The following is a 24,655-nucleotide window of genomic DNA, read 5'->3' as shown; positions in this document are numbered from 1 at the left end:
AGGGTTTTAAACTGACTCAATGCTCAGATTTTAACTGTTTAAGGACTTTTGAAAATGTACTGATTTAGAAAAGAATTTATCAACTAGTGAAGGCTCAAAAAGGAATCTAGTTAATTTTGTATTTGAGGCAGGGTTTTGTTTTTCTTAAAAAACTCATTTGAAATGTAAAAAGAGAGAGAGACTTACCCCACCCTCAAGAAAATGTACTAAAACTAAACGTCTCACTTTCATTTTTCCATATTTAGTCCTATGCTAGTATATCTTCAGTGATGCTAATATTTAGCATTATTCACACATTAGAATAGCAAGATAATCATCTGAAGGCCGATAGTTTATGCTCTCACGCAGGTGAGCAAACACCAACTTGTCTGTTCTTTGAATAGTTCTGTACTAGCCATTTTGTAGGGCTGACCCCAAATTCTTCCCTGAAGTAATTAAGTGAGACAAGTAATTACGTCACTGTAAGGCTCTAAGATGTCACTAAAATGACAACCCAGCTACTTCCTGAAGTTTTACACAAGAACTCCTCAGGAGCAGGCACTAAGGAGAGACAATCTAAGAAATGTCTCCAAACAAAAGGTGCTTAAACATCTTCGCAAAGGCAAAGTGTTCTGGGGCATTGTTTTATGTGCAGCCAAGGCCACTCAAAAGATAAAACTGGCCGGACACGGTGGCTCATACCTGTAATCCCAGCACTTTGCCACGCCGAGGCAGGCAAATTGATTGAAGTCAGGAGTTTGAGACCAGCCTGGGCAACATGGTGAAACCCTGTCTCTACTAGAAATACAAAAATGAGCTGGGCGTGGTGGTGTGTGCCTGCAATCCCAGCTACTTGGGGAGGCTGAGGCAGGAGAATCATTTGAACCCAGGAGGCCAAGGTTGCAGTGAGCCGAGACTGCACCACTGCACTCTAGCCTGGGTGACAGAGCAAGACTCTACATAAAAATAAAATAAAATAATAAAATAAAATAAAGCCACAGAAGGCAGTCAGCCTCCCTGCCAAGGTCCCAGGGCTGCTACTCACGGATTAGGCAAAGGTGAACCTTCTCCTAGGCAGTGCAGCTCAGCTCCAAGGGGTGTAAACACAGGCTGGGTCTCTGCCCCCTCTGCCTGTCTGTGGAGCTCTCTGCTGCATGAACAACCTACATAGCTGTACATGGCAGTCCTGTGAGCTCCTCAGCCTGAACGCCAAACAGTATTTCCACATCCAGGCTTTCATCTTTGCCCTAGAGTGTCCGCATGCATTTTCAGTTACAAATGGGAAGAGAGAATTATTTCACAGTCCCACAACCAAGACTGGGTCTAATTAAGATGCTAGTGCCATGAATCAGCCCTAGAGAGTGAAAGAGTGGTTTAAGAAATGTAATCGTTTCCTCCCACGCCCCTACAGGGATGTTGTGTTGGGACTTACCGTGGTAATTCCAGCCACATGACCCAGGATGGGGACCAGTCACTGGGTGGGGCCATGTTGTGGTTGGAGTCCAGGGCTGCTGGGCTGCTGCAGTCTTCTTGGGGCTCATACTCTTTGACTTCCAAAGCTTTGAGTACTATCGAGGATGATGTTCTTTTCAATAATGCCACTGCCTCACTCCGGCTGACCTCTGTCAATTCGACCCCATCCACATTCAACAAAATGTCACCTGATGGCCAGAGAAGCAGAAGCTATCTTTAGTGAGAGCACAAACAGGGACTTCTGCTTAAAGTGCAAGGGGGTAGGGGCTGACTGGGATTGCAGTGATGCAGAGAGGGCAAAGGTTTTCTTTGTTGACGAGAGGCTGGGTGCTCACATAGCAAATGGTAAACAGTGTGTGCATTCCAAGGTGCTGTTAAGACTTGTTTGGGGTTTTCTAAAGCACACCGATCGGTGTTTGGCTCTTGCTGAAGGAAGGAAGGAAGGGAGTGAGAGAGGAAAATTAGTCTTGTTCACTATTTAATCAAAGAAAACCTACTTTTTCACTCTTTTGTTTCTTGTTTTTAGCATAAAGTAGGAGGATTTGGCAAAAGCTCCAGCATTTGCACAGAGCCAGGCATGTAGTAGGCATCCATGGATTGAATGAAAAGATAACTACCTATGAGAGTGTCTGGCAGAGGAGTCTTGAGCTGCACTCTTAAAGAAGCAGAAAGAACAACATTTTCATTGCTAAGGTGAAAACAGCTACTATTGGTTAAGCGCCTACTGTGTGCGGGATCATTTCCATACAGATCATATAATCCTCTAGCTTATGTTCTGTTAACAAGTCATTTGTTAACAAGCCACTTTGTTTGGCCTCATCATTTTCCACCCAGATGTTTTGTGGAAAAGAGAAATTAAAATATACATCTCCCCCATTTCCATTTTCTATTTTTTTAATCTTCATCCTGTTTTTTTCTGTCCCCTTTTGCTTACCTTTCTTATACAGAATAACCACAGCAAGAGCAAAAAGACAGCAGGAGAAAAAAGAGAAAGGCCCTGAGTCCTTTCTGACCCGAAAGAAGCATCTTTCAGACAGCTGACTAAATCTCTTAAAATACCATCCCCCTGTGGCTCCTCAGGCTCAGCAGCTGTACTTGGGAAACTTCACAGTTTATCTCTTGAATCTGGACTTTTAAATGGCATAATTCCTCATCCATCTGAGCTACCCTCTTGTATGAATTGACAATATTATTAAGGATACATATTTGTAGAGGCAAATTTGATATCATCTTCCTTTATTTACTCAAAGTAGCCCAGAACACATGAGCTTAAAGTAGTAAAATACTTTTCACCCTGGGAAAGTATACAGCATGATACTTTCACTTAATGAGCATTCATTGAATCAAATTTATCAAATGACTTTTTCTATCTAACCCATATAATGGAATAATTCATGAATTATTTCATGAATTCCACCACCGGATCAACCCACCAAAGAACCACTTAGAATGAATGGAACTACATTATGCCATTTAATAGAGGCAACTTGCTCACAACTGTAGCAGTTCTCTATTAATTCCTGGAACAGTTTGGAGATTCTAGCTTTACTTGCAGGCAAGTTGGCCTGCAACTAAGAAAAGTGGAACCTGGTCTAGTATCTATACTCAAACCAATCATGGTCAATGGGTAACAAAAGTCCTGGCCGATCACTCCCACATTCTCTCATTAATTTTGAAAGTAGTCACCTAACACAACAAGCTACTAATTTCTCTTAATACTCTGCCACCCCAGTGCCTTTAAAATCCCTTTACTTTTTACCTGTTTTTATTCTTCCATCTCTGCTTATGACTCCTCCGGGCTCAACACTGATGACATAGATAGGCAAATCCCATTCTCTATGTGATGCTCCCCCTGCGACGGTCATGCCGAGAGATTCACCGGGGTCTTTTTGGATATTTACCACCTTCTCATGACAAGTAATTGTAGGATGGAGGGGCTGAAGGCACAGATGGAAAAACATGGCACATGAATTCACAACTCTGGTCGTTTTTGAATGTAGAAAATGCAAAGTGGGTTTCCATTTTCTAAATGCAAAAATTACCAAAGCTGCATAAATTATGCAAAGTGCATAAATACAATGGTGGTTCTTGAAATCACAGAGAAAGACACCTGGAAAGAACCCTCACCTTATCCACTCCCAACCATAATACGGTTACGTTGTCCCAAATTCTACAAGTTAACTCAGATAAAGTTTACATTTCAAAAGGAAAGAGTAAAAATGGAGGAAGGAACAGATTACAGACCATTAGAAAAATATATTTCTAAAATATTTTCATAGAGACAAAGTATTGCTGTGTTGCTCAGGCTGGTCTCGAACTCCTGGCTCCAAGTGCCTTGGCCTCCCAAAGTGCTGGGATTACAAGCATGAGCCACTGCACCTGGCCACGGAGGAATCTTAAGCACACAGAGTGAACTGCACCCAAAATTTCTCAAGTGAGTCATTTATTCCTGATAGTAGTGAGTCAGCATTTCAAAAACACTCTGTCATTTATAAATATCAGAAACTTTTCTATGTTAAAAAAAGTAACCATATTTTATAGAGTCTTCTTTCACACCTGCTCAGTGCTTACCAGGCAGCCTTGCCTGCGGTGAGCAAGAGATGTTTAGTTGTGCACTGAGGGGCTGGATGCAATGGCTGAAATACCACAAATACGACGTGTGCATGTGTCCTGTGTCTCATGAACCAGTGTCCATGACCATTTCCTTTCTCAACCAGAAAAGAGACCAATGTCAGCAATGGAAAAAGAAAATCATCTGTGAAAGCTTCACACCCAGGGTTACCTGACTTTGGCTGGAGAGGAGGAGAGTTACGTGTGATAGAGATGACTTTTCTATCTGTCTTTTTTCGCCATTCCCCTCACCCTACTATGGACACCTTACAATGTTCCTTGATGTTTAAAAACATAATTTATGGTAAAATAGTTTAAGCTAATTAAAAACACAGTGGGTACCTGAATATTTCTCAAACTATAAGATGTATTTTCATTTTAGAATATTTGCTTTGGATATTTAGAATAAAACATTTTAGACAAGTAAAAAAGCATAAAGAATAACAGAATGACCTACCCATGTACCTCAAAACCCTACATCAGAAATAAACATTCCATGTGCACTTAGTTGCTCTATGACTCTTTCTGCTCATAGGCCTTTCCTCCCCACAGAGGTAAACCATGCAAAATTTGATGCCTATCATTCCTTAACTTTTTTAATTGGCTAAAAGTTTTCTGTCCCACAAATCCTGCTTTGTCTTCTTTGGTATTTCTTTGAATCGTTTAAGCTCTTATTTTTAAAAAGCTACCTGGTTTCCTAAACAAAACAAGATTTTAGTAAGAATATAAAAACTGAAATAATCAAAGAGCCATATATGTCTCAGTTTTATTTTAAATATGTTACTTTTTTGTGAGGATGTTTCAGAAGTCAGCTAGAATATAAGTTAAAACGGAAATAATTACAATTCCCACTAAGTCAGTTTGTACATTTCCAGGAATTAAGACAGGTGACAGAGAGTTGCAGCAGAAATGTGATCAGATCCTCCCAGCTCTTTCATGATGAGGAGGTGGAAGGAATTATAAAACCAGAGTGCAGATGGAGGCTACCTTTTCCATAATTTGATGACTTAGAATATGATGTATTCTAGTTAATTCAACTAAAATTAGTTAATTGGATAAAAACTTCAATTAGTTAATTAAGCTAATAAACTAGTTTTTCATTAATAAAGATGATCAGTTAAATTTAAACATTAAGCATTTACTAGCAAAAAGACATCAGGGAGTCCTTATCCATAAAATGTTTTAGCAGGATATATCTGGTCTGTCTAGACTCCTTATTGTAAAGAAACAGGTAATTTATGGATTTATGAGGCTTGGCTGGCTGGAGAACCTGGAGGGGTGTATAACCTTGTAGGCTCTGTAATTAACACAGTATAAAGCAGAGATGTTCCAAAATAAAAAATTTGAATATTGTTTCTGTATATATTACTCAAAAACTCAATTTGTAAGCTATTCCAACCAACATATAGATTGACATAGAAAGAAAAGGGCATTCCCTACTCTCTGTTGCAAGAAGAATGAGCTACCTTTAAGAATTTTTTTTAGTTACAAGTGATGCCATGAAACCAGATCTCAGGAGAAATGACTGAAAGAAGCTCATCAGCATCACAACAGGATGCCAAGCCAAAGCTATAGGACTCTTAATTTGGACTAAACAAGGTTTGTGTTGCTTAAACACGCATCCAAATGAAGAGGTTAAGGCATTACCTCTAATAGAAGCCCAGAGAGAAGTACAAATTGGGCTGAGTCACTTCATTTAAAGTGAGGCTGCAAACTGGTGGCCTGAAAAATGAATTCCACCCACAGATCCACAGTGTTTTAGAGTTTTCTGGATTTGAAAGTCATATAACATGTGCTCTCTGGTTTGCCCCAAACCCCACCACTCCCTAATGTTACATGAGCTTCAAGTGTTTAAATTATCTTCCTGGGCCCTTCGGCAAACACAAACAAAAACTAAAAGTAGCGGGGAAATCATTGATTTCTAGGCAGACTGAAAAATTCAAAAGCCAGAAACCAGGCAAACTGCTTGCTTCATTTCAAAGTGAATAAAATACAGTCTTCAAACAAGAAGACTCTTGGTAAAAACATGCAATTTATTTGGCTTAGGCTACAAATCAGGTCCCTGTATGAGGTCTGCATGATCAGGTTTCAAAACTTTCCTGCACCTTCCTCTCTCCTGCTTGGATGGGAGACACCTGTTATCTCTTCAAGTCTTAAATATGAGACTTTGGGCTTTTAGTTTTACAAGTCATAGTGTTTCTTTAAGTAAAAAAGTCCAGAGATGACACTTAGAAATGTTAAAGCAAGCAGCCTTCCCAAGAACTAGCCCCTTGCAGGAGCAGGGGACCTGCCCTAGAGGCCTCACCTTGGGAGTGCTTCTCCTCTCCCCTGGCCCTGGGGACCAGCTGCCATTGCTGTTCCAGCCAGCTTCCTGAAAGATGTCAGGGCTCCGCTGCCGAACCTGGCGGGACACGATGAGGTGAACACGTCTTTCACTGGCCTGGGCAAGAAGACACAGGCATTATCCACTGTCAGTTTCCATCCACTGCATTCAGCACCAGGGGCTTACAAAAACGTCACTTTGATTATACCATTTTTTTAATGGCAAAACATGATTTCTAGTTTGTTTGGTTTTTTTGTTAATATCCATCTTGTAATTTGGCAAGAGCATGAGAGCTCTTTCCTTTATCCTTAAACCAGGTAGTGAACGTTGCTCCAAGGGAAAACTAGGGAAGGTTTGGTTCCTTCCAATCTTTGAAAAGGCATCATCAGATATTGCTAATTCATTTTTAGTTAATGGTTGTACCACACACAAGCCATGCTCTAAGTTCTTCCCAGATAGAATTAGGTGCACTGTGTAAAGTAGCAGCCCAAGGCAAAGGTCTAAGATCAATGGTACACAGTAAAGAAAAAGAGATGGAGTTAATGGCAGTAACCTGCCACTGCAGGAAGAGAAATCCTGAGCCTGACACTTGCAAATATCTGGGCATAGGAGAGGTTTAGCACTTTAGAAATATGGGGATGACTTCATACATTAATATGTACAGCCTAATCAAAATCCTTTACCTTCAATTTACAATCACAAACACATGGAATCAACTTAAGTGCCCATCAACTGATGGGTAGATAAAGAAAACGTGGTATGTATATACCATGGAATACTACTCAGCCACAAAAAATAATGAAATAATGTCTTTTGCAGCAACTAGGATGGAACTGGAGGCCATTATTTTAAGTGAAGTAACACAGGAATGGAAAATCAAATACTGCATGTTCTCACTTGTAAGTGGGAGCTTAGCTCTGGAGATGCAGAGGCAGAGTAATATAATGGACTTCCGAGACTCAGAAAAGGGGAGGGTGAGTGGGGTGAGGGATGAAAAACTGCCTATTTGGTACAGTGTACACTATTCAGGTGACAGGTGCACTAAAATCTCAGACTTCACCACCATACAATGCATCCATGTAACCAAAAACCACATGTATCCCTAAAGCTATTGAAATACAAAATGTTTAAAAAACGGCAAAAGAGTAATTTGCCTTGATTTTTTTATTTTTTATAGAACTACCACTTACTCTGACTGCTAATTCTCTCTGCTACATACATTGATATTTGGACAGGCATTCAGAATAGCAAACACAGTACTTATTGGAAAGGTCCACTCCACATGATCGATATGGTTTGGCTGTGTCCCCAGTCAAACTTCACCTTGAATTGTAGCTCCCATAATTCCCACATGTCATCGGCGGGACCTGGTAGGAGGTAACTGATTCATGGGGGTGGGTCTTTCCCATGCTGTTCTCGAGATAGTAAGTCTCACGACATCTGATGATTTTATAAATGGGAGTTCCCCTGCACAGGCTCTCTTGTCTGCCACCATGTAAGACATCCCTTTGCTCTTCCTTCATCTTCCACCATGATTGTGAGGCCTCCCCAGCCATGTAAAACTGTGAGTTCATTAAACCTTTATAAATTACCCATTCTCGGGTATGTCTTTATTAGCAGCATGAGAGCAGACTAATAAAATGATACATTTACAAACTGTCTTTCTGCCACAGATTAGTTTCACATGTGTCAGGTAGTATGGGCCATTATTCCAGAATTGCTGACCATTGAGATTTCAGAGCTGCAGGTCATTCAGACTAAATCTTAGGCCTAAAAACTCACATAAATAGAGCTCTCTGGTGGCCTAGGCTGAAGTAGCCAGCTGACCTCATTTATCACTTTAGTAAAAGTTGAAAATGAATGAGATATGGAAGATTTGATTAGAAAGATTCCCAAGACAGACCTGGTTTAGGGACAAGGGAGATGGAAGAGAGAGGAGTAAGGTTTGGTGGTTCCTCTCTTCATCCCATCCCTTGCCCACTCACCACCACAGCAGAGAAGGGGCAGTGACCTGCCAGCTTTCTTCCTATACAGGGATGGTTATTGGGCTAGGGCAGAAAGGTTATGAAATGAGGGCATTGAAATTCCATGCTCTTTTCCATTGACTCAGACAATGGGGGTGGAGATATTTCCTTCCTGCCTGCTATGGTCTGAACATGTTTCCCCAAAATTCAGATGTTAAAATCCTAACCCACAACATGGTGGCATTTGGAGGTAAGGCCTTTGGGAGGTGATTAGGTCATGAAGGCAGGTCCCTCCTAAGGGGATCAGAGCCCTTATGAAAGGGGCTGGAGGAATCTTGTTTGCCCCTCTACCATGTAAGGACAAAGTGAGATGGTGCCATCTGTGAGGAAGTAGCCATCCCCAGACACCAAACCTGCTAGTGTCTTGATCTTTAACTTCTTGACCTCCAGAACTGTGAGAAATAAATTTATGTTGTTTATAAGTCACCTAGGATAGTGTATTTTGTTATAGCAGCATGAATGGACTAAGACACTGCCTTTTCTGCATCTTCCTTCCCAGAGCACACAACTCACTCACTCTCAGGAACTAGGACCTTGTTTTAAAAATCTCAAGTAAACACTTTGGGAGGCTGAAGCAGGCAGATCACTTGAGGTCAGGAGTCCAAGACCAGCCTGGCCAACATGGTGAAACCCTTTCTCTATTAAAAATACAAAAATCAGCCAGTCGTGGTGACAGGCACCTGTAATCCCAGCTACTTGGGAGGCTGCAGCAGGAGAATTGCTTGAACCCAGAGGGTGGAGGTTGCAGTGAGCCGAGACTGTGGCACTGCACTCGAGCCTGGGTGACAAAGCAAGACTCCATCTCAAAAAAAGAAAAAAAAATCTTGAGTAAAAACCGCCCACCAATGAAACCATATCCCTATGGTTGTCTGACACTAACCAGTCCAAATCTTCATGACTTTGCACTCTTATAACACTTCTTCTCAGGGCTCTCTTGAAACTGAGGGGTCATGATTTGGGTGGCTGTAAATTAAATGAACTTTTAGAGACAACTGCTAGCGTACAGTAAGAGTTTCTATTGTAACATCAAAATGGACGATCGGCCAGGTGAGTTGACTCATTTCACAAAAATTAGAAAATCCTTCTGAAAAGGGCCCAAAAAAGAAGTTGGAGTCCTCTGCCCATGTCCTTCACACAAAGTCCGGCCATCACTTCTGATCTCCCCAGCCAAGGCTAATGTGCCCTTCCTTTGTTTACCTATCTTGAATTCCCTGGTGTTTCTCGTCACATATAAAGCTTGTGTCTGAACAGAACAAAAATAAAACGCCCAGGAAACAATCGTGAAGAAAGCTGACATGAAGAACGATGGAATTAGCCAACTAAATCCAATTCTTGGAAGAGTATTTTGTAATAGCTGTGTCTTTCTTTGTACTATAAGCCTGCCTTCTTCTAAATAAGATTATCTTTGGGAACTCTCTAAAGAAAAACTTACTAAAAGATAAGAAGTGGTGAACATTTAGGTCAAAACCCCAATTACTGAGCTCGAATTTACTCTCTTTGGGGAAACTCTGATGTTTTGAAGGATCCCAGCAGCGTGTCTGTAGGCCTGCAAATTGTATCATGTTCATTTTGGATGAGGAGCAGCCACATGATCTAAGCACCTCATAAGAACTGAGAAAATTTTAGACTTACACATTGAATCAACTTGCCAGGCAAAATCCAAATTGCCAAGGAGAAGCCTGCAAGAACTATTTAATTCACATTTTCAAGGACAAATTTCTCACTGGATTTTCAAATGCTGGCTTTGGTATTAAGTTGTTGGCAGGAATAACACTACAATAAATAATTCTGGTGTCAATTTACTTGGAAAGAAATTCTCTGCAAGACTGGATCTGTGGCTCTTACCAGCCACCTTGTAAATTGCTCACAGGAAGACTTTGTTTGATGCACTTTTGTGGTGTTTGAAGATATAAGGTAGAAAACGGGCTAATATGCTTGTCCTGGCTTTAACTCCTATCAAGAGCTGGATTCAGTGTAGAGAAACATCCCCTAGCACCAGAGAATCTTTCTTTCCACTAGTATCAATGTGGTGTGAGTGTGAGGAGGGGGAGTATAGGGGAGACACAGAAAGACTGAATGAGAAAATGGCAGAAACTTGTTTATTTCACACCTACATGATATGTACCAAGAAAGTGGATACAGCAGATCTGTCATTCCAGCAAGCAAGGAATAGCTTACTGCAAGAAAGAGGTAAGACAGCTTCTCTCTTGCATCTCTTGGGATGTTGCAATTTGGGCAAAAGGATGGTTTAACAATGGTGGCTACCTTAATTAGAAGACATGACTTAAAGTTTCCTCTCCTCTCTCCCTTAAGAATCCTAGATTGTGATCCAGGCAAATTCTGGACACACTGGTTACAACCTGCATAGCTTGACTGCTGTACCATATTCTTTCCCTCCCAAGAGCTCAAGCATTAGACTCCCTCTCTCTTTTCCACCCTGGGCCAGTTCACCCCTCCTTAGGAAACTTGGTGGTCCTCCGCTCCTGGGAGGGCACCATATTGATGCCAAACTTAGTGAAGACACCCAATCGGCAGAGCACACTACAGCCCAGAGCTCCTGGGCTCAAATGACCCTCCTGCCTCAGCATCCAGAGTAGCTGGGGCTACAGGCATGCCACTTCACCCAGCATCCCTCTCTCTTTTCTACAGGCTGAGAGGAAGGGGTTCTGATGCCATCCGTATCCTCCCCTGTGGACTTCAGCTTATTGGCAGCCTCCTGACAAGCACTCTGTCCCCAAGGCTGATCTATGCCTGCCCTAGGCCAGACACCACACTGGGAACCTTGAGGACATAGTTCCTGCCCTCCTGGAATGTTTCCTACTGCAGGGACAGTCAGATGGGAGTGCCATGAAAGAGAAATGGGGAATATACTTAAGGGTCTTCAGAGGTGGGACCAATTACTTCTGGCTGACGAAATAGGAACCATCTAATATTCAGAGAAAAAGAAGAGGGTTAAAACTAAGTAGTGTCTGTTTGGAAGGACTGGCTTTCTGTCGTTTTGTTTAATGACTGCTTTTCTCTGTTGAGATTTGACTCAAAATTGCCAATCATATTTATATGATGGAATTTAGCATTTTGCAGAGCTATACACTGGCGCACAGGGCATCTTTCTACTGTCTTGGCATTGCATGAATGCATACAGTGACTAAGAGAAGAAAAACATAGTCCAGAAGCCTCATTTATATGTACCCATCTTTAAATAACAAAGCCTATCTCTTATAGCTGGAAGGAGTCTGGGAGCGTTGCACTGTGATCTCTTGCCAAGCAAGCATCTTCCTTTGTGTTCAGCCTGCAATTGACTCTTTCCCTTCCAAAATCCACTATGGCTGATGAAAACTGTTCATACTGTCAGGGCGTAACATAGATTTGCAACTTCCCAGAGCAGAGAGATGGAAGTCAAACATGCCACCACACAAGGAGCAGCATTTTGCAGAGCTGTACACTGGAGCACAGGGCATCTTTCTACTGCCTTGGCATTGCATGAGTCCATACAGTGACTATGAGGGCGAGTGATAACATACAGGGGGAGTAAGAACTGGTCAAGTACCTGTTCTCACCCAGCCAAAGGCTTCACTTGCTCATTGGCAGGGACAGATTGGAGTTAAGCCAAATGCATGATAACATTTGCTGCCTTTTTGACTTATAGGTATATACTTAAGTAAAATGTATGATAAACTATATAAAATGCACTGGGTTCATTTGTTATTGTGTTTCCTGTATCAGTTTTATAAAGTTTCAAGTTAAGAAGGTTAAGAGTTGCCACCCTCTCCCCACAATGCCCCAGGGTATTATTCTATACACACACTTGAAAGGAGACTCCAAACCCACTGCTGAGCATCAGGACCGTGTTGTTCAAAGTAGGCAGACCATGTACATAGCTCCCTTTATAGCATAGCCTTGGTCCACAGGAGACACATGCTTGATTGCGTAGGCCCCTTGTTACAGAAACAGGTGAGATTTTTCAACATATACTTGTGGGGATGGCTCTTTCTACACTGTCTGTGGTTGCCCCATTTTAGAATCCCTTCCAGCAACGGTTCAAGTATCATTCTCAGCAAATCCATCTTGTGCTCACAAAGCCCTGGGAAATTGTGAAGGCACTGGTTCCATAAAATTAGAAAGTCACAGACATACAAGAAATGTCAGACATCATCTCATCCAACATTTTCTCTATAGCCTATAATTCAATTTCCCTACAAATTCCTTGCCATGTTGTCACCCAGCTCATGCTTCAGTACCCCCAATGACAGGGAGCTCACTGTGTCCCAAGGCAACATTGGCCATTTTTAGATAGCACTAATTTGAATGTTTGTCCTTAGGTTGAACTTAAATTTGCCATCCTATTGCCTGCCTATTGGTCTAGTTATGCCCAGTAGGGCAACCCCACATCAATTTCCCTGTGACAATCCTATTTGAGGATCACTCTCATTGCTCTCTCTTAGCTCTTTCCCTTTCCAGGTCAACTATTCCTAGTTTTTTCCACATTAAATATATTTTCAAGTCATCTCAAAAATGTAATAAGTTCTGGACTCACTGTAATAAAGTTGTGTGTGTGCACATGCAGAATAGAACCCAGAAGATGAGTTCTGGACTGACCAGTATAGAGTACGGTATTTTTGTTGATGAACCAGCTGCCCTGAGGACCTCATTAATGGCGTTTCAATTTTGTCATTCATACAAGCATAGGGGATTGTCTCTATGCTCTATGAATCCAAAAACTCAATCGATTCCTGTCTTTACCTATGGATTAATTGAAAGGTGACAAGGAAGTATTCAGGACTGTACTATAGGACAAATTATAGCAGAGCAGCCCACCCGAGGCCACATGATGCCATACAGACCTTACATGACAATACAGACAACTGGAAGCATCAGAACTGAATGATATGCTAGAAAAAAATCAAAGTCATCCATCATTCCTGTTGATATGTCAATATATTTCACAACCAAGTTTGGAAACAGAATCCTTCCCCTTCCCTTCCTTCCAGTGAACAAAAGAACTTCCGGGGAAAAAAAATCCTCCCACTGAGCAATGAGTTGGAGGCTCCAGAAATATAACTCTAGAATGAATTAATGGTGTACTTTAAGTTGATATTCCCTATAAAATGAGTTTGGTCAGAGCAAATCTGGTCTGTATTAACTTGTTTGCCATTGCAACTTTGGACCCCCAGAAAAATGCCTGATACATTATTAAAAAGTTTATGAGTATCTCATGCTGAAGAGGTGGTAGCTTCTTCAATGAGCTAAAAGCAATCAGTCTGGCCAAGGAGAGAGAAAATTAAGGAGGCTTTGAAGAAACATAGTAAATAGGATCTTAAGGTTTGATCAGGGTGGAAAAGGAGAATTAGGGCAGCAATATGGTTTATTTTTTCCAGTAGACTATAGCTCCATGTTCATCCTATGTTCCCAGAAGCATATATCTTTAGATGCAAAGACATTAATGATAATACAGATGGTGACCTATATGGGGTCATACAGATGTCAGTGACAAGGGCAAGACACAAGGATTTAGTTCTTGTGTCCCTGAATCTGCTGGTGGCTAAGTCAGTAAAATGACTCAGCATCCTTGCCTCAGACACCATTTCTTTTAGGATATCTAGAAGTTACTCTCATGATTATGTTCTATAAAAAATATATATTTGGGGGGATATGTGGGTTAGAGGAAAGGTAGTGAAGTTTCAAGATCCCCTAATATTTGCAGTGTGTAGCTGCACATAATGTTCACTCATGAAATTCTAAGTTGAAAAGCTGTACAGTTTACCAAGTCACACACTTTATCAAGAATGCATAAAATTTGGAGCCCCATATAAAAATCACTTGGACTTTGAGAATTCAGCTCAAGGAGATTAAAAAATACTCTATAATCAAGTCTATGTGCATTAAATTTACCACAAACCATGGTAAGACAATTTATTTAAGTAGGGATTTAATTGCAGATTAAGTGTGCTGATCTGTTAAAAAAAATACAGATCTATCAGGTTTTATTTCACTGGCGATTCTTACTGGCTCCAGGGGACTTGAATGTTTACAGTACCACAAAAGTTCTACCCTTTTTTGCAGGTGTACAGCAGAATTCATGAGCTGGAATCATGTATTTAAAATGCATGTAGGTAATGCAAGTAGCCCATTATTGGCTTTGTGGCTCTGTCTGAAGGTCTATCTCATTAAAAAAAAAAAACGTTTGAAGAGCCTGTTGTCAAATTTTCTTTGATTAAATGAATTCTCATTTAAATATTGATTCATATAAGGAAAGAAACAATTACACATGTGCCAGTATTAATGAAAGCCCCTATTATCATCGGCTTTACAAATAGCTTTGAGTATTTTCAGTTGCTGCATCAAGTCTGGAATTGCCTAGGGAAAAAAGACTTAAGAGGGACATTCAAATTTGAATCTTTGGTCCATTATTTCTTTGTTCTGTTATCTTAGCTATGACATCAGACAGTTCCAGAAAGCTGCCTCTTTCATACAGTTATTCCAGTCACGATGACCAAACACTTAAGAAATTGACAATGGAGAAAAATAAAATTGTACTTAGTAGCTACATAAGTCATCAGCACCATATTTGAGGCTTCTATCTCTATAAGGACTTTCTTCTTAAAAGGGCCTGGCAAACCCAGGCTGCTGCTGAGTAAGCTGAGGTTAGAGCTCAACATATGTAAAGCTGGTCAAATATAAAATGCTTGTGGCCTCTCTGTAATAACTCTTCCCTGAAGTAATGCAGAAAAAAAGCTGAATGTGGGGTACTGTGGGAGAGAACATGACCAAAAAACATGTTGTCTGGGAATTTCTTTGTAAGGCAAATGTGATTCATGGAGTATACGTACAAAGGCAACATAGCCAAGGATTGGTTAGAAATTTGAGTCTCAACCTTTGAAGGGTATTTAGTTTAATCCCCTCAGCCTGGTGTGTGTTACAAATATCACATAAACAAAATCCACTCTTCAGAAACGGCATGCGATTGCTTAGCTAGGTTTTTCCAGCATTCCGTGTTTTCCATTTCTTTTTCAACTAGCTTTGCTCCCATTTTTTTAAAAAGGTTTTTCCTGCTTATAAAGCATGTTGGCTTTGTTTAGTAAGCAAAAGAATCTTTTAGGAAGTCCCAGTGTTAGGCAAGATTTTATTCCATAAATTAACTTTCTCAGGGAAGAAACTGCTTTTGCTCTTCTGTTATTAATCTACAAAAGCAAAATGCCATATGTAGTCAAGATTTTTCCAAATGACATGATGAGTAAGAGTTTTTCTTTTGCTTATTGCCAAGTATAGTTGGCAAACATTATCTCCAAAATGTGAGTTGCACTGATTGACCTACAGAGGGAGTTAACAAGTGTAATATGAAAAAATACTGGTGGTCACCTAAAAGGCTAGTTTTCAAAATGAGAAAAAAAAAAAATCATGCTAAGAATGCAGTTTCTTCATAAAGAAATACAATGGACTCTCCCTTTTCCATGTGTGAAGGTTTTCATAAACATAGCATATTTTCTCTTCTCATTCATTGGCCGGCTAATGCCACCTGCCTAATTCTGACTTGGTTGTTTTGAGATAAAAGGCAGGAATACATTCCAAGCTCTACCAGGCCAGGAACTGTACCAACCTAGTTCAGCATGGTACCACACACCTCTTGGCACAAAGAAGTTGCTCAGCCAATAATCACTGAACAAATTCAAGGGGACAAAGAGTAGATACAGTATCTTGGGGACAAATGGCACATGAAAGCAGATTTGGTGCTTCTTTGGTAAATGGTTTGATAACCAATCCCTAGGAGATAAAGTTAACGTATAAAATATATTTTATATACACATAGATGTTCATAATTTGACTCCATTTACTCATTTGGCAAATATTTATCGAGTGCCTACTATTGCCAGCCATTGCTTTAAGTGCTGAGGATATGATACTTTTTTTTTTTTTTTTGAGACAGAGTTTCACTCTTTTTACCCAGGCTGGAGTACAATGGCACAATCTTGGCTCACTGCAACCTTCACCTCCTGGGTTCAAGTGATTCTTCTGCCAAGTAACTGGGATTACAGGCGTGCGCCACCATCCCTGGCTAATTTTGTATTTTTAGTAGAGATAGGATTTCACCCTGTTGACCAGGCTGGTCTCGAACTCCTGACCTCAGGTGACCCACCCGCCTCAGCCTCCCAAAATGCTGGGATTATAGGCATGAGCCACTGTGCTTGGCTGAGGATACAATATTTTACTGTACTGTCTGGCAGGTAATATTAGTTGGTAGTAATTGAAGAGTATTGTAGGATAAAGTGTATATGAGCAGAAATGGACACAATCCTAAGTAGAATTGACAGTGAAGAGCTCTCTGACAGTTGAGGGGAGACCTGAATGAACTGTGGGAATGTGGCAAATGGATATTTAGAAGATTCTTCCAGGCAGAGGAACAGCAAGAATGCCAGGCCTGAGGCAGAAATGCTTGAAGAGCACCAAGAAGGCAATGGGGCACATGGCTAAACATGGGGAGAATACTAGACATCCTCTTCTGTAAGAAATGAGGTTGGAGAGAGAACAGAAGGCCAGGAGACGTACGGCACTGCAGGCCATAGTAAGGATCTGCAACTTTAACCTAAGTGTCTCAGGAGGCCTCAGAGGGCTGAGTGAGAGAGAGAGAGAGAGAGAGAGCGGCATCCTGACTGGAGTGATTTGGTAAAGAGCTCATTCTCTCTGCTGTGCATAGAGTAGGAGAGAGATGATTAAGTGTGGAAGGCAGAAGGCCAGCAAAGAGGCTCTGGCCGTCACTCAGACCAGGTCAAAATGGGTTGGGGGAGGCAGACGCTGAGGTGAGTCAAAGTTCTTTTTGGCTCAAGTCACTGGGTAAATAGAGGTGCCATTTTTATTGACTGGGAATGGCCTAGGGGAGAGCACGTTGGGCAAGGGGTGGAATGGGAGGAGCCAAGGGTTCAGTTTTGGACATTAAGTTTGAGATGCCTTTGCCATATCCGTAGGAAGATCCGAAGCAGGCATCTGGAGGTCAGAGGAGAAGGTGAGGTGAGCACATGAATTTGGGAATAGATGGCATACGCCTCAGAAAGAAAATGTCTCTTTTTTTGTTTGTTTATTTTTTGAGACAGAGTCTTGCTCTGTCTCCAGGCTGGAGTGCAGTGGCGCGATCTTGGCTCACTGAAACCTCCGCCTCCCGGGTTCAAGCAATTCTCCTACCTCAGCCTCCCAAGTAGCTGGAATTACAGGTGCCTGCCACCACACCTGGCTAATTTTGTATTTTTAGTAGAGATGGGGTTTTACCATGTTGGCCAGGCTGGTCTCGAACTACTAACCTCGTGATCTGCCAGCCTCGGCCTCCCAAAGTGCTGGAATTAAAGGCGTGAGCCACCACACCCAGCCAGAAAATGCCTCTTCTAACTCTGGTTTTGTTCCCCACCTGCTCTACTGGGCATGAGCTCGGGCCCTCTAGGGCAGATGAGCATCCATGGGGGCTGAGAACCACCTTGGAACTGGGACACCACCAAGTGGCACAGCTCAGAAGCTAAGGTACCACGTGTGTTTTCTGCCCTGGTGGGCAGAGGGAGAAGGCTAAGTCCCCTTGTACCCTCTGCCTCAGGCTGCCCAGGTCTACAATGACAGTAATACCATCCAACACTTGGTCTTCTTCCAAGAAGAGGGATAAGCTACTGTAGAGGACAGTGAAGAGAGTCGCCAGCACCTGGAAGAATCACATAACCAGATCTCAGGTGCAGGCAAATTTACTTGTGTTTAGATAACCAAGTCCTTGAGAGCAAACAGTCTTTTGATGATCACCCTCTGTGGAACTTGGTGCAGGGCTCAGTCAGTTACTGCTGCTGACTTACTGCCTATTCTCAAAGTATGAAGACTTCAGTCACTAAGTGGAAGTTGACATAGACTTGCTGGATAACTGAGAATGCTTCTTAAGGCCTCTGGATCTTGCCGTTCTCCTTTCAGCTCTCCACTGACTTTAGAGAGATCATTCTAGAAGATCATGCCAATTCCTTTCCTAAACCCTTCCAAGAATGCCCCCATGGCTTTGCAGATAAAGTCCGAGGTCCTTAGCATGGCTCGCAATATTTCACGTGATCTGTCTCTTGCCTTGTCTATGGCTGCTTTTTAAAATACACACCCCAGGCTCCAGGTACTATTTATCATTTCCCTAATAGGCTGATACGGTTTGGCTGTGTCCTCACCCAAATCTCATCTTGAATTGTAGCTCCCATCATTCCCATATGTTGTGGGAGGGACCCGGTGGGAGATAATTGAATCACAGGGGTGGTTCCTCCATACCGTTCTTGTGGTAGTAAGTCTCACGAGATCCGATGGTTTTATAAAGGTTTCCCCTTTTGCTCGACCCTCATTCTCTCTTGCCTGCTGCCATGTAAGACTGGCCTTTTACCTTCTGCCATGATTGTGAGGCCTCCCGAGCCATGTGGAACTGTGGTTCCATTAAACCTCTTCTTTTTAAATTCCCCAGCCTTGGGTATGTCTTTGTCAGCAGCAAGAGAATGGACTAACACATGGGCTATTAAGGAAATGTTCTTTTGTCTTGTGTCTCCTTAGGATGACCCTTGCTGACTTGTACACTGGAAAACTTCAGCTCATTCCTCAAGCCCCAAGTTCAAGATCTTCCTCCTCTGAGGAATTCATAGGCCTGGCCAAGCAAAAATCTCACCTGCACCTGCAGCAGCATCATACTTAATTTTTCCATTGCAGCAGTGTTAGACTGCATGGGAAGTCATTTAGATAAAGTCCAGTTTTCCTGCCACACTGGAGGATCCTTTGGAAGAATAATCTAAGTGCTTCTCCCTCCAATTTCTGCATCTAACCCAGGGGCACGTAAGCAGCAGAACTTAACAGATATTTGCTGGATGAAGTGAATGAATGGGTTAGAACATAAGAGCCCAGAACAAAGTCTGTTCGTCCAAGAATAAAGCTCACAGCTTATGAAACGGCGCTGAGACACAAAACTATCAGAACATTATACCGGGTGAAAAAAGCCAGTCCCCCAAGTCCATATATGATTTCATTTATATAACATTCTTGAAATTCAAAATTATAGAAACAGAAAACAGATTAGTGATTTCCAAGGGTTAAGGAGGACGTGGGGTGGGAGGGAAACAGATGTGGCAATAGAAGGCAACTTTTACAGGGATCTTTGTGGTGATGGAAATATTCCGTTATGACTGTTAATGTCAATAGCATGCTTGTGATGCCATACTATGGTTTTGCAAGATGTTAACACTAGGAAAAACAGTAACGAGACATGGGATCTCTCTGTATTATTTCTTACAATTACATATTAATTGATAATTATCTCAAAATACAAAGATGAGTTACAATTGCACATTAATTGATAATTATCTTAAAATAAAAAAGTTAAAGAAAAAAAATTTCAACAGTGACCCTGACAAAGTCAACAAAATACATACAGATGCTTGACGACATTATACTGGTCAGAAAAGTGGATTAGTTTGAACAGTCACGAACTCTACTTGCCTGAGTGATCAACAATTTGTGTCCCTCTCTTATTAGGGGGCTTGCTCTCAGGTTCATACTTGGATTTCCATGTGCTTTCCAAGTCACCTGGACTTAGCCATGGAGACTAAGACTTACTCTGTCCATAGAATCACCGGAGAATGCATGGCATAGCTTTTTTTTTTTAAGATGGGTCTTGCTGTATTGCTCAGGCTGGAGTGCAGTGGCACAATCTCAGCTCACTGCAACCTCCGCCTCCCAGTTTCAAGTGATTCTCCTGCCTCAGCCTCTCAAGTAGCTAGGATTTCAGGCACCTGCCACCACACCTGGCTAATTTTTTGTATTTTTAGTAGAGATGGGGTTTCACCATGTTGGCCAGGCTGACCTTGAATTCCTGACCTCAGGTGATCCACCCACCTTGGCCTCTCGAGAGTAGCTGGGACTACAAGTGCACACCATCGCGCCCGACTAATTTCTTGAATTTTGTAAAGACGAGGTCTCACTATGTTGCCCAGGCTGGTCTCAAACTCCTAAGCTCAAGCCACCTTCCTGCTTTGGCTTCCCAAAATGTTAGGATTACAGGTGTGAGCCTCCGCACCTGGCTGAGCTACCACATCCAACATGGCACAGCTTCTTACGGGAGTTAATACAACTAGATGTCTTAGATGTACCCAGAATGTATGTAAATGACCCCTGGGTCTACACTGAACATACTGGGTACGGGGATGACACAATCCTGCTGAGTGATCCTAATTCTGTGAGATTGTAGCATACAACCCAACGTGTTTATCTGCAGTCAGACTGGATGGCTGACAACACAACACCTAGGGAATGTCCACGGTCTTGAAACCCATCATTTGCTTAAGTAATGTTCTTTTGTTTTTTTTTTGAGACGGGTCTCGCTCTTATTGCCCAGGCTGGAGTGCAATGGTGCGATCTCAGCTCACCGCAACCTCTGCCTCCTGGTTTCAAGCAATTCTCCTGCCTCAGCCCCCTGAGTAGCTGAGATTACAGGCATCTGCCACCATGCCTGGCTAATTTTTTGTATTTTTAGTAGAGATGGGGTTTCACCCTGTTGGCCAGGCTGGCCTTGAACTCCTGACCTCATGTGATACACCTGCCTCGGCCTCCCAAAGTGCTGGGATTACAGGCTTGGGCCACCACGCCCAGCCGAGTAATGTTCTTACCTGGGCAGAAGCTTTGAAAATGTTGGTCTTTCCATCCTGACTCCTTGAAAGGGAGGCACTGCATGACACATGTGGTAGTGACAGGGTGCCTGGTTCAGGGGGATGTGCGTTCTTGCTCATGTCCGGGGTTTCTGACTGGGATCTTGGAATGACCTCTGACTCACCTGAATCAGATGAGCCGCACTTTCTGGGCTGCCATATCGAAGGTCATGTCCGTTGATGGCTAACACGCGGTCGTTCTCCTCGAGCTGACCATGTCGATCTGCCACACCGCCATCCAGCACATTGAAGATGAAAACCCCAGGCCCATCCACCTTGCGCACCAGTTTTATTCCAAGCTGCTCCTCGGGGCTGCTTTTGTTGAGAATCACATGAAAGCTGTCATCCCGGGGTCCGTAGGCATCCGGGACCTGTCCATTGTTCCTGCTGCGGAACTTCTGTTCACGCAGCACAGTCAGCCACAGCACCTGGCAGGGCTGCCGCAGGAGACGCACAGCGTAGTTGTGAGGGACATTGCTGATGTCCATCCCGTTGACCTGGGGGCAGGTGGAACAATCGTGCGGTCAGCTCCACCTGCCACAACCCTTCCTGAAAGATCCAGGCCCACAGAAAAGCCAGGATCCTGTCTTTAAAGACTGCTCTGCTCTCCCGCCTCATCCTGCGTCCAATAACTGCACCTTCCAACAGTGTTTCTAACCCTGTTCTCTCCAAGCATGGCCTGCAGCACCTCTCCAGGCCTCTGTGAGTAGACACTGTCTTTCTCTACTTTGTTCTTACCCAAGCCCACATATTTATTCCCAGAATCCTGGCCTTCATTTCTGTTGTCATTACTTTTTAGCTGGCAGGAAGAGAGGGAAGGAAGATAAGGTAGGAAAAGGCAAAAGAAAAGCATTTTTCCCATTTGCCTCAGTCAAATGATTGCATTAAACAGCTGTTCAAGCTGAGTTGACATTTTCTTCCCAAAAATCTCCAACTGAATTTTTCTCCCTGGGTCAGCTCATACCAGAACTTCCAGTCCTCACCACTGTGTGTGTATGTAGATGTGATAGTGTGTGAGTGAGGGTCTGAGTGTGTGAGCATGATGGAGTGTATGTGCGTGTGATACTGTGTGTGTGCGCATGGGAATGTGTCAGGTCTCAGGGTGGTCCCCTGCAAGGTTTTTTTGCCCATGTTCTCAGCAAAAGGAAGAAATCCTTGCACAGTTTCAACAAACTGATATGAAAGGAAGTTTCCAGGCTCTTTTATTGAAAGGCTGGATCTCTTTATAAAGCTACTTAAACAAGCTTAAGCTCGGCCCTCCCATTTGTGCCTCACTAATGATGTGTAGGGCTGATACTGCACGAGGCTTTCTGGTTTTAATTTCTCTGGCTACACAGGCCCAGCCTGCAGGCTGTAGCCCCCTATGCTGGAAGAAAACAATTTTGCAGCAAGCACTGCACTCTGTGTTTGAGGAAAGAGGCCCCATGGAAGAGAAATAACTTTCTTGAATTTCTGTAGTTTGATAAGATTTCTTGTATTTGCAGCCAATTGTTAGAGAAGGCTTGGAATGGGCTTTACAAAGGCCTTTCTTGAGGATATAATCACCTGTTCTCTGGTGCAGCTCCAGAAGCTCCCTCATGCAAAGGCAAAGCTCACCATCTTTGTCCAAGCACAGGTGAGGAGAGCACCTGAGGTGGCAGGGCCGGGTTCCCCCATCACCTCTGGGCCCAGAGAAGGTCAGGGGAGTCAGGGTTGCCTGCTAAATAGTCCTGGCAGCCCTTTTGTTTGTAAGCGCCAGTTGAAGGCCACAAGAATCAAAATGTTTTATTATGCAACCCTCCCAGGCAGCATAGTTTCCACTAGAACTGGGAGGCAGCCATGCACAGTGTAGCTGATTGTACTGCGGCCTGCCCCGAGGGCCCTGTCTTATGCTCCACCTCGGAAGCCAGCAGGAATTTCAGCATTTCTGTGAAAACTGCTTTAGGTTATTTCTCCTCGTATTGCAATCAGTTTGCCAAAGAAACAGCTCATAATGTGACAGGAGCCGGTCCCTCAGCAACCTAGAAGGGATGGGATAGAACTGTTATCTGAGTGTCAGATAGAAAATATACGAGCAGGGAGGGGTTTCTTGTCACTTTTGGCAAACATTGGGCTTCTGTCTGGTAAACAGCTCTTTTTATCCTTTTTGTTCTGAAAATTCCTCCTTCCCCTTAACCAAGCTTCTGAGGACAGTAACACCCAAAGCATTCTATTCCAACACCTGTCTCCCCTGGAATGTCTCTGGGTTGGTGGAATTAGCATAGAGATTACTTTTATTTTCAGGGAGGGTCATAAGACTACAGGAAATTGACTTTCAAAGAGTAGATGACTGTGATTAAATAAAATACAAAATGTTCTATTAATCTACTCTAAAAACAATTTAAGAAAATATATGTCCCAGTTTTATTTTATATTAATGCTCTTTAAAAAAAGAGATAAAAGAAGAAAGAGGAGGTGGAGAAAGGGAACGAAGAGGAAGATGGAAAAAGCTAGAAGGGAGAAGGCAGAAGAGTGGACAGACAAAATGATATAGAGACAGATAAATATTTATGTACAGAGAGAAAGGGGGGAGAGAGTGAAAGAGCAAGACAGAGAGAAACAAAGATCTCAATTAAATGACAAATCTCAGAGAGTCATAAAATGATAGAAAGTCACTATCCACATTTATTTTACCATTTCCCTCATTCATCCATCCATCTATCCAATTGTTTGCTCAGAAGTATTTTTTTATATCAAGCCTCTTGCTGCAGCCCCACAGCCACAGTCTCTACCTTTAGAATGATGTCTCCTGGAAGTAGCCGGCCGTCTCTGGCGATCACCCCATCACGATAAATGTGTTGGATAATGATATGGACCAGTGGGGTTTCGCTACCTCCCACCAGCCTAATGGAGAGGCTTTCACTGGGATCTACTCGATTGATCTTGATGCTGGTAATTTCACCATCTGGAATCAGGTGGTACAACCTTGGAAAGACTGAAATGGACAAAGAGTGTTTATTTAAGACACCCACCCAATGGACCTTTCCAACTTCTCTTCTTGCCAAACTTCGGTGTCAGCCAAACTAAACTATTCATTTTTCCTCATACATGTTTTCCATTTTCCTGCCTCTGTGTCAATGTAAGTTTCTCTGCTTGGAATGTTTTTCATCCTGAGCTTAAACCCAATTTTTCCTTCAAGGCCCTTCCAATTAAACTCTACCCTGATTCCTCCTTCCCTTGCTCTAAACAGCCCACTTCCTATAAAGCTTTCTAGCTATTTCTCACGGCACTCAACCCATTATTGTTATTTTTACCTTTTTTTTTTTTTTTTTTGAGACAGGGTCTCACTCTGTTGCCCAGGCTGGAATGCAGTGTCTCACTACAACCTCCGCCTCCTGAGCTCAAGTGATCTTCCCACCTCAGCCTCCCAAGTAGCTAAGACTACAGGCACATGCCACCATTCCTGGCAAATTTTTATATTTTTTGTAGAGACGGAGTTTTGTCATGTTGTCCAGGCCAGTCTTGAAATCCTGAGCCCAGGTGCTCTGCCCACCTCGGCCTCCCAAAGTTCTGGGATTACAGGTGTGAGTCACCTCGCCCAGCTTATA

The 24,655-nt window shown here is 42.6% G+C and overlaps 1 protein-coding gene across 2 annotated transcripts in view; it reads right to left on the bottom strand.

Moving 5' to 3' along the window:
• Positions 1-24,655, bottom strand: part of LNX1 (ligand of numb-protein X 1) — a 141,292-nt gene that overhangs the window by 22,079 nt on the left and 94,558 nt on the right. For both annotated transcript variants that reach the window (XM_009240016.3, NM_001133146.1), the window contains 5 exon segments: positions 23,840-24,042; positions 21,215-21,586; positions 6,368-6,502; positions 3,212-3,389; positions 1,412-1,640 (listed from right to left, as the gene is read on the bottom strand). In XM_009240016.3, the coding sequence (XP_009238291.1) occupies positions 1,412-1,640; positions 3,212-3,389; positions 6,368-6,502; positions 21,215-21,586; positions 23,840-24,042 (1,117 nt within the window).

This window comes from Pongo abelii, chromosome 3 (genome assembly GCF_028885655.2).
Source record: "Pongo abelii isolate AG06213 chromosome 3, NHGRI_mPonAbe1-v2.0_pri, whole genome shotgun sequence".
Taxonomy (NCBI): Eukaryota; Metazoa; Chordata; class Mammalia; order Primates; family Hominidae; genus Pongo; species Pongo abelii.
The sequence above is the reverse complement of the archived record's forward strand: the minus strand, read 5'-3'. Positions and strand labels throughout refer to the sequence as shown.